Source organism: Charadrius vociferus, unplaced genomic scaffold (assembly GCF_000708025.1).
Source record: "Charadrius vociferus isolate BGI_N301 unplaced genomic scaffold, ASM70802v2 scaffold34, whole genome shotgun sequence".
In the NCBI taxonomy this organism is placed as follows: Eukaryota; Metazoa; Chordata; class Aves; order Charadriiformes; family Charadriidae; genus Charadrius; species Charadrius vociferus.
The window spans coordinates 1,182,696-1,193,257 of record NW_009647989.1 but is presented as its reverse complement, the minus strand read 5'-3'; the positions used below and the strand labels follow the sequence as shown (position 1 = coordinate 1,193,257).

Sequence of the window (10,562 nt, the reverse complement as noted above, 5' to 3'; positions counted from 1 at the left end):
CAGCAGGAAAATCTGAAGAGGTTACTGGTATTTGAGGTTACTGACACTGAACAATGAGAACATAGAATAGTTCCACCCAGAGTTTAAATAATGTTGATATTTCTGATTATTAACGTATTTTATAATTTTTCAATAGTTAAACAGCAAAGCCTATGGCATTAGCCACATAATAGCGGATCCGCAGGAAAGATTCATGTCATTAGCCATAACAACACGTAACTCATCTTTATCAGATAATTAATGCACATTTGTCAAAATGTGCATGAAAGAAAACTGCATTGATGTGATGGTAGAGGGTATGCAGGTATTATAGAAACCAACAGACTTCACTGCCTGCCTGACCGGTGGGACTGGTATAAGAACCAGAGCAGAGCAGAATTGCTGCTTTGTTGCTCTGTCCTAGCATTTCCTTCACTGATGGAATTTAGTTAATCTCAAAGCCTTCATTGTCATTGCATCCCTTGTGCCACTAGTCCCAAAATTCTGTGTAAATCTGAAAATGTTATTCCCGATTTTGAGAAAAGTCCTCTGAAAAGTCAAACTGGGTCAGACCAGTAAGCCTATAGGATTCTCTCTTATCTTCACTTTATCCTTAAAACCCAAGATTTATGTCAGAAACAACTTTGTGTGGTGTTCAAGAAATATCTAAATAAATAATTCTTTTTCTCTAGCCTATTTTGCCTTCCTCATTGGAAGACTGTCCAGTCTGGATAGCTGTGAATGAAGATGGTATCAGCATACTGGATTATAACACTATGGTATGGTGAGGAACGCTGTTTAAGAAAAGTCACTTACCTCCCACAGAAAGACATTCCCCTGAGTCCACTTAAAGTCACAAAAAGTTTGTCTTTAACTTCAAATGGATCCAGAAGTTAATTTGTAGAAGTCAGAGTTGAGGGATGTTTGAACACTGCATAAACAAAGGAAAATTACAGTTCCAGTGTACAGTAAGGTTTCATGAAACAGCTAACTGCCTCTCTGATAGGCAGCAAACATGCTTATACGTCTTCCAAAATCTCAGTGGTATGTGCTTTATTACCACCATCTGGGACATTATGAAGTTTGGACTATTGCTCTGAAGCAGTGAGGCATAGAGAAAGCTAGGAGAAAACTAGAAATGCAGTTCTCATTTGAGATTGCTCTGCCAGCTGTTACCTATAGCGCCAATTACCTATACTGCCTATTACTGCTGGAGATCTGGTGTTCTTGCAGTAAGTAGCAAATGTATTAGTTTAAGGTGACCGTTTTTTCTTTTACAGAACTATGACTCTTTCAAACTCTCTGTTGTCTGCAGCACTTGAAGGTCTCTTGTTCATACTCCTCTGTGCTGACCTTTGGAGGCTGTCGAGATGACTTCATGATTGTAGTCAGTCAAATGAAAGAAAGGGGTTCTGGAAAAAACAGCACTGAAAAACTCCTTTTCACAATGGCAATTCCAAAGGTAATTACAAAATGAGCAGTGAGTTTCTTTCCAGCTGGCAGCGTCACAGCTGGGCATTTTGTACAAGCCCTGGGGACTGGTACTTGTGGCTGCTGCACTAGCCACCCACTCACTTTCAATAAATCCCTCGTAAGCTGGAACCTTTAATCGAGAGACTTACTCTACCTAACTCTTAAAGACAAACCTTCATTTGAAAACAGAACAATTCCATGTGAGAAAGCCATTTGCAAAAGTTATGCAGTCAATAGGTTCTAAAAATCAAAGGGCACTCTTACCTCTAATTGACTTACAGTTAATCATTTTCTTTTTTCCCTAGATTGTTGAAGCAACACTTCTTATTGCCAGCTATATTAACTACCGTTCGACACCTTCACTGCTATCTTCTACACAGCACTCCCGAAGCAAAACACCTGCTAACAAGCTCTGGGAGACTGAAAGTCGGTGCTTTTTTCCTTCTGTGCCCCGAAGCACTAAGGCGCCCACTCTACTCTGAGGGCTCATTCCAAATGACTTTAGGGATTTTGTTTGTTTGTTTGTTTTGGGGTTTTGTTTGGGTTTGTTTTGTTTTGTTTGGGGTTGGATTTTTTTGCACTGCTCTGTACTGAATTGCAGACTGCTATGATTTTGCTGGTTACACACCTTACTTTAATGCAGGCTCTGGTTCTTTTTCCATAATAATAGACAAAGTTCCTTAGTGTGGGTAGAGGCAGTGTCCCTTCTCTTAAAAAAAAAAATAAAAAAATATTGATTTTGGGGACTGTGCAGGAGTTTCCTTTCCGTGCCACACTCCATCCAAAATACCACCCGTCAGTGCTCCAGTCACATTACATCTGCTCTCCTTCCTTGCACCTGTTCTTCTTCCAGCTCCTGATCATACTGCTTTACTTCCAAGCCCATACGTTTTCTTTCATCCCTCCCATTTTCGGCTTTGCACCTGCCTTTAGATCACTGCACACCCTGTGTCTCACACCCTGTGTCTGGAATCTCAGCCCAGCTCTTAAAACTTCTGGTGACCTCTTCTCCTCATCATGTCCCCTTTCAGTTATTATTTCCAATAATCTTCTGTTTGCATCAATCCCTAACTTGCTCACTTTTTACCTGAATTAGGCTGCAACCTCTGCAAGGCAGATCTGAGAGGTAATAGGCTCGAGTCTGACTGCACTGAGCCCACAGTCCTATTAAAAGTAAAAACGGGTGGTAATGGATACCGTGGCATGTGACACAAACCCTGTACAAGAATGCATCCTGTTGAATACTGCCTGTATTAGGAACTGCGTATCACTGCATCGTAAACTAGATATAGAATGAAAAGGCCATTATCAGAGTGTAAAGATTAACATGACTTAGTCTGATCAGGTAGTTTAGACATAACTTCAGTTCTATACTCTGGTTGCAAGTAGCCATCTTATTGAAGTTCTTCTACCAGTGTTTAAATTCAATGTTGCCACTCCCAGAACAACTATTAAGACAGTCTTTTTGCAGAGACTATAATCCTTTTTAATGCAACTGCTTAACACAACCAAGATGACAATTTAATTTTCCCTAGAGCTATAACGACTCCTCCCTGAAACTGATGCCAAAATTGAAAGACAGAAACTTTCCAAGTCAGGCGTGAAAGAAAGGAAGAAGACGCTGTTGAGAAGGAAGAAGAACTGAACTGACAAGAATAATTCCAATGCAAGTCAAGGGTCACTTCAGATCTGAAATAGGGAGTATAGAATAAGAGTTCAGTGGTACTGAAACCTAGTGTCTTTGCATGTTGAGGACTCAGAACGACTGGGACTGGAACACTGTCAGACGATGCCCTAGCTCCTACAGGACTGATACATTTCGGGAGTCGATGCTGTTGTAACACAACAGATGCAACATTAGGTCTCTGCTGCAGGGCTGAACGTGTCACGTGCTCCACTGTCAGACAAGCACTTTCAGAGACTCTTTCTGTTAATCACTGTTGTAGGTGTTTGAGGATGTGTTTGAAACTGCGCATAATCTCAGACAAAGGAAGACAAGGCAAGCAAATTTTGTACTTTTTCTGTCTTTCAGCAACTGGAACAAATCTTCCCAAACCAGCTCTGCCATTCTGACTTGACAGAAGCTGCTCCTTTCACTTTCCTGCTTCCTTCATCCTTCCATAGCAAGGAGGAGGAGTCAGCAAATGTGTACTCAAGTATTGTTCTTCAGACTTTCCTGAAGAATGGGGTTTTTTTTTGATCTGTTTCAAATGGACTTCATTATGGTTGAGAAGGTTAATGGATATTAAACAAATAGAAGAAAAATAGCACTTCTTGAAAAATCTAAACCTGCCTGGCTTGGGTTCAGCTATTTTCATAAGCCTTCTAAAAAAGCTAAGGAAGAATAACTGCACTTTCAAAAGTACCATCTGCAACTTCATAATAATTATGCATTCGTGGGCAACTTTCCCAAATTAAAACAGTGTGAGTCCAACCATTAGAAAGGATTCAGTAATAGCAAACCAAAGCTATTCACAAATGAACAAACCAACCATACCACTGTTTTTACTCCCTAGTACCTGCCACCGAGCTTGAAATATCCAACTAATGCACACAGCGGAGCTGGTACTTCAAGAAGTTTTTGTTTCAGTCTTATGGTGGTTGCACCCATGGCTTTAATTCATGGCTTTGCACAGCCATGAATTAAAAGAGAAAGGCATGGGAGGCAAAAATTATTCTAAGCAATCCCTTATTGGTATCTTTGTAACATAAAAAAAACCAAAACCCCAAAAAACAACACTGAACAAACCAACCCAAACCACCCCATGGTGGGTTGTGGAAACAATATGGCAGACAGATGACAAGAAAAGATTGTATGAACACACACCTGATTTGCACATACTGTAACGTACCTGCTTGTTATGAATTTAAGGACCATCCCTTGAAGTTACAGAAAAGGATGGAAGCTTTCTGAGCCAAAAACAATTTAAAGAAGGTATTTAGTCTTTTTTTTTTTCCCTTTAGATACTTTTAAGTGACTATATATCCTGATAGAGTGGTCAGTAGTATGTATTTCGCCTCTTTCACATGCACAGAGTGATCTTAATATAGATGCATCAGTTTGAATACAGAGAGCATTATTCCTCCTACTCAATCACTTCTGCCTAACAGCTCTTCCTGTACCTGCAGGTCTGTTTGGCAGCCTGCTTCCTGTATCCCACCAGTAACAAAGCTGCTTCAGAATAAGCTGAGCTGTCATCAGTGCTGGGGATGCACAGGGCATAGAAGTCTCCAGCTCACACTTCAGAGACTGCACTTACCTTACAGCGCTGACACTCACGTCCTTGGAGACTTGTACCAGGGCAAACAGGAAGCACAGATGTTCAATAAGCAAGAGCTGACCTGAAGCTCTTTATTTTCTGCCATAACTGCACTTTACATTGACAAGCATGGCATATAGAACTTTGTCTTCTTCCTTATTTCTTAAAAATATTCACCAATACTTGAGTATTTCAGGGACCACCCCACTCTGATGGATGTGCATATACCTCCTATTTATAGCTTACCTGACTCCAACCAACCAACCCTGTGTAGATACCTATTTTGTATGATTCTTTGGTAAACAATTTTTATTTTAATCAGTGCTTTTGCCAATGACTATTGCTGCTGCATAGAATGAGATGACAAAAAAGCCTTTGTTTTCCTAACTGCTGTGTGTATGTAAAAGACTGTCGGGGAGATACTGTGAGATTTCTGTTTGTTCTTAATAAAATGCAGTTAACGTGAATGAAACTGTATTATTCTTAAAATGAAAGAAACTATTTTAAAAGCCAAAATAGTCTCAATGTAAACAAAAAAGGACAAAGATTGTGTTTGGTATCCAGGCACGTATCTGGTGCAAACGTGCCCTAGCAGGTTTAGTGCATGACTAAAGTTGCACTCCCATGGGTGCAGATGTTCACTTCTTCAAAAGATGGCTAAAACAATCTTCTGGACTTCCTGCTGCGATACAGCTACCTGGTCATTTCTTGAGTGCACATTCTCAGGATTTCATGGGATTTCTACAGCATAGCCAATGTTCCCAGCACACTCTTAAGCCCAAGACTCTGTCCGCTCTGCTGAGACATAATTTATTTTCTGACACGTTCTCCCCACAGCTCAGCAAATCTTCCTGCTGCTATAGTGCTCCTCAAGGGCCTTGAGCGTTTCTGCTCCCCATGACGAAACATAACCTGGCTGAACCACACTTCGATCTATATACAACTCAAGTATACAACATGCTGCTTAGTCAAAGGACCTCCACTGTAGTCATTTACATGGGCACGCTCCCAGGCTGCACCACTGTGTTAACAGCCAATTTCTGCCCCAACACCCACCCTCCCCAGTTCTGCCTGGATTTGCAACCAATCTGTGTCAGGGTATACAGCTTCAATAACTTCAGAGAGACCCACTGACTTACATTAGGACAGCACTGGAATTAAAAATCTGGCCAACCCCAACATTTAAAGTATGAGAAATACTTAATACCATAAATACCATAAAAAATGAAGTAACCTAGACAACGTTACCCATAAGCCAGTGGCACATCCCTAAGCTGCTGCTTTTCACTTGGATGACGAGAATATTTCCTGTGACATGAGCTAACCTGTCCTTCAAGCTTCACGGCACCATGAAAAAAAAAAAATCACCTTATCTCTACCATATTACATGATGGTATGTTGCCACGTTTTAATTAGAGATTATGTAGACAACCATAGTATAGCATTGTATGCAAATTAAGCATGACCCTTAGGCTCCTGCCAACTTGCTGGTTTAGCTCTTGTTTTGACATTTCTATTATCTTAGTTATGTTACTAAGGAGTCATGGAAAAAAAAGAGAGGAAAATACCAGTTAAAGGTTACAGTAACTTTTAGCTCATCAACAAAGTCGAGTTTCACAACCTTAAGTTACTCACAGGAGCACAGATCAATAAAACTTTATTCACATAGTCATTACCATTGTTTTCAACAACACATTTTCCTTGTATTCTCAGAGCATTCAATGTGGCCCTCTCAATGCCACATCTTTTCCATGTCCTGTGTCACCATGCCACAGTCCCATTCAGCAATGGGTCCACATCTTCTGTCTTCCTTTTGCTACTTATGTACTTACAGAAGCCCTTCTTCTTGCCTTTGACATTCCTCAACACGTTCAACTCCAGGTAGGCTTTGGCTTTCCTAACTGCATCTCGGACAGTGTTGCTATATTCCTCCCAGGTTACCCACATCTGCTACCACCTTCTATATACTTCCTTTTTGTGTTTGAGCCAGGAGAGACTTATTCATCCCTGCAGGCTACCTGGCATTTTTGCTTGACTTTCTGCTGATTGGGATGGACTGTTCTTGAGCTTGAAGGAGGTGATCCTTGAACATCAACCAGCTTTCTTGGACCTCTCTTCCCACTAGGGTCCCATCCCATGCAACATTTTTCCAGCAGATCCCTGAAAAGGCCAAGGTCTGCTCTCCTATGTTTATTTCATTAAACATAATTGAATGCAACAGTGTATTTTAATTTTCTGTTCTTTTCTTTCTGAAATTCTCCTGTGGATTAGGAAGTTACTATCGCAACCCATGCATCAGCTTTGGTATTCAGAGTGGTATATGCTTTTTTCAAACAAAGGGTTAAATAGAAACAAAAAACCCCACACATTTTTGGCCAAGGTTACATTGTGAGTTTATCAGAATTTTCAGATCCACAAAAGAGTAAACATTTGAAACATTTGATGCATGTTCTTGCCTCCCTTTCCTCTATTTCCCCATAATTCTTTTATGGAGAGGCAAGAAAAAACCTCTTCTGTCTGACTCTAAAACGTTCTGCTCAGCTGTCTTCATAGCAGAGGATTTCGAAGTTCACTTGTGTGCTTGAGCTGACACTTTCTGTAACAACTCTGTGTATCTGTGCAGGCCTTCAGCCCTAACATCACTGTATTGCTGCACCACTTTCTACTCATCTAATTAAAAAAAGATGTGAGGCAGTTTTGCTTGCTTTTCCATATGTCTCTCCAAGTCCTGCTGCAAGTTTGCTGACTTGATTTTTTTTTTTTTTTTACTATTTTATACCACTTGATTGTGGAGCTGTCTTCCTCTGCTCCAGGATTTCTTGACAACTTTTGTACACTTCTATCAAGCAGTCCAGACGTGGCTTGGAGCTCTAGAATTCAATCAAACAAGAGAATGAGGTTACGAACTGACTGTAGAAGAGCTGGAAAGTTTTAACTTCCCACTAGTGAGATTTGTCAGGCAGAGAAAGGGAATGTGGAGAGAGCTGACACAAAGCTGACTATCAGAAGCAGACACGTTAGAAGGAATGCAACAGCAAAATATCTGTAATTGATTAGCTTTCTCATATTAAGTCAATGGAGAACAGATTTCCCTTTTACATGTTCACTGAGAAATAATTTATGAAACTCCAGGAGGTGTTTGATGTAAGCTGGTGATACAGGAATGCAAAGCCATTCCATAAGCCATACCTCCTCTGTGATGAAAAATGGCGGTCCCTAAAGCTGTCAGGTCAAAACATGCAGCACCATTCTGCAGTTAGCCTGACTCTCTCAGCAAATCGGAAATCCTCCCCTTTCTCTGCTCACAGTCCACAGTGACAGCATGGAAGAAAATCCACACCTCCCAACCCATTAACCTATCTATTAGGCCATACTCCCTCTAGAGACCTACCAAACAACAAATTTCCATACATTAATCCACCATCCTAGGTGACCTCCACCCTGAAAAATCTACCTTCAGGACAGGGAATTTAGACACCTAGCCCTTGGCCTCTGGTAGTACTGTCAACAAAAGGACAACGGTAGGTTGACTGAAAACATCAATTTCACACAAACAGCGAACAGTGGTCAAAGTATAATGATGTTCTATCACTTCTATCCTGGACCAGATTAAAACCAGCAAGGAGGTGAAAGTTTCCCAGTCCTGCAGTCCCCATAGTCCCATGACTTTTGAGCTCCCAAAACAACATTACTGTATAAAGTCCATCAAACGTCTCTCCTCGCAAGTGTTGCTTAAGAGAACAATAGGTCAATTCAGCGCAGAACTGCTCCTGGGCTCAGTGACACGGTAAATTGTATTTTTTGAAGGCTGACATAACTTAGAGAAAGCCAACGAAGGAGACGCAATAAAGTTACTAATTACTGTGCCTTCAAAACTAAGTAACATACTAACTTGCATGTTAAAGTGAGAACTACTGACAGGTAATGAATTGCAAACTGACACAGCTCTTTCTGTACCTCCTTTGCTGATGGAGTCAACTCTATCAATACTAAGATATTTCCATGGAAATAACACTGTTCAGAGTTGAGCTAGGGAATGAAAAAAAAAAGAAAGTACACAAATGCCAGGCAGCCTCTTTGGAGCTGGAAGGGAACGTATATAACTAAAAACAGGTTCCTGAGTGTATCTGGAATTTAGTAGCTGCTAACTTCCAGCAAATCCATTTTTCTCCCTTGACTGCGCGTGGAATACTTCATTTATATTACTGTCAGTAAATGTCCTTACAACTGGGGGACCAAGTTAGCAGCAAGTATCAATGGAATATTCTATTTACACCTGTAAGTATTTAGCTGAAGACTAACTATATCCATTGATAAACAGAATCTGGACTACAAACTGGTAAGTCACCAGCAGCTGGTGAATTAAGGACAGAGAGGGCTATAAACATCAGCTGTCTAAGACATGAGATACTTCTGTACTGTTACCGCCACTCAAGGATCAGGGCATTGTTGTGTTAGGAATGTAAAGAACGGCAGAAATAAAATCCATCCCCAAAATGGGATTATGAACAGGCTAGCAAAAGAAAAGAAAGGGGAAACAGGGTAAGAGTAAAGCAAACAAGTTATTATACATTAAGCAAATTGTTCACAGCTTGTACTGTGATCTTTGTCAATGAGTGAGACACGGGAAGTCACTCTCATGCCACGGAGGTTTTTATGAGCACTTTTGGCACATGGAGCTGAGAGAAAAATCAACTACAGCACAGTGCTATAGTTATGATGGTAACACTGAGCATGAGACTACACAGAAAGCTGTATGAGTCCTCAGTACCCTACATGAGCCAGACTTCTACTTCATTCAAGCTCCTGCTTGGGTTCAGATTTACACAGCTCCCTGGTCTTTGAATGGAGAGCAAATGAAAAACACACTCCCAGTACATAGTTCTGTGAGACTTCCAATACCACCCATTCCACAATGCCGTGAGACCCAACCTGAAGGCCCAGGCAGGGAAAAGGCAACTGTAATCAGCCACCTGTAGTGGAATAGAGATACACTCAGACAACTGGTGCACACAAAGACAGCACAGACCTGGATTTCTCCATCATTCAGGCAAACTCACCTGAAAGAGTGGCACAACCTCAGATATTCCCTGAGGATCTCCAGGGTCCTGGAGGAGGATGCACAGGTAGTAGATAACTTTTTGCTACAAGACAAACAGACAAAATCATCAGAGTTTGAAAGTGCTATCGAAGTGCCTGGAGTTATCACAGAATCTGTTTCAACTCAGTGGGCTGAAGGCCAGTCACCCCAGGCCACAGTGAAGTCTACAAATTTATATCTATAGCTTTCCTCCATTCACACAACAAAAAGAAACATTTTACCTGTGTTTTTTCTATTAAATTTTTAACCTGAAAAGGTCACACACATGCTGGAAGGGTACAGTCTGCTTTTCTAGAGGAGCTTTGCAGAAAACCCCAGAAACTGGAAAAATCATCTCTTGTGTTGCCTACCTTATCTCCATCTTGACTACTTACTACTTTGGCATCAGGCTTTGTAAGAACAGAACAATGCAAAGAACTAAAACCACTAGCTCAGTGTCAGTGGCATTATCTAAGGGATGGACTTGGCTTTCTGAGGTTATTTATTTGGCTTAAGTTCTCCTTTAAAGGTGAGTGAATATATAAGAGAATAAAGAAAGGAATCTGCAACAAAGCTCCTGATGTCAGTAAAGCTATGGATAATGCTGTGTTTAATTGCTCTGGTAAATCACACTCATGAAAATACACTGGCTGTTAGTGTGCCCACAGATAAAAAAGAAGCAAGACTGTGTATGATTACCATATGGATGGCTTCATTGATAACCACATCCTTCACCTGACTCATCTCAATGAAGGTTGTGCTCTCTTTCC

The 10,562-nt window shown here is 40.8% G+C and overlaps 2 protein-coding genes across 2 annotated transcripts in view; one reads left to right on the top strand and one right to left on the bottom strand.

Annotated features, from left to right (window-relative positions):
- The window catches only part of PLEKHH1 (pleckstrin homology domain containing, family H (with MyTH4 domain) member 1), a 44,906-nt gene extending 42,972 nt beyond the window's left edge, over nucleotides 1-1,934 (top strand). Inside the window, exons 26-28 of the mRNA XM_009883482.1 lie at nucleotides 672-758; nucleotides 1,295-1,441; nucleotides 1,758-1,934. Coding sequence (XP_009881784.1) covers nucleotides 672-758; nucleotides 1,295-1,441; nucleotides 1,758-1,934 — 411 coding nt within the window. The remainder of the gene's footprint in view (nucleotides 1-671; nucleotides 759-1,294; nucleotides 1,442-1,757) is intronic.
- Nucleotides 1,935-7,480: 5,546 nt separating this feature from the next.
- The window catches only part of PIGH (phosphatidylinositol glycan anchor biosynthesis, class H), a 4,641-nt gene continuing 1,559 nt past the window's right edge, over nucleotides 7,481-10,562 (bottom strand). Inside the window, 3 exon segments of the mRNA XM_009883506.1 lie at nucleotides 7,481-7,582; nucleotides 9,773-9,856; nucleotides 10,492-10,562. The exon segment at nucleotides 10,492-10,562 is cut by the window's right edge and continues 19 nt beyond it. Of these exon segments, the coding sequence (XP_009881808.1) occupies nucleotides 7,481-7,582; nucleotides 9,773-9,856; nucleotides 10,492-10,562 (257 nt within the window).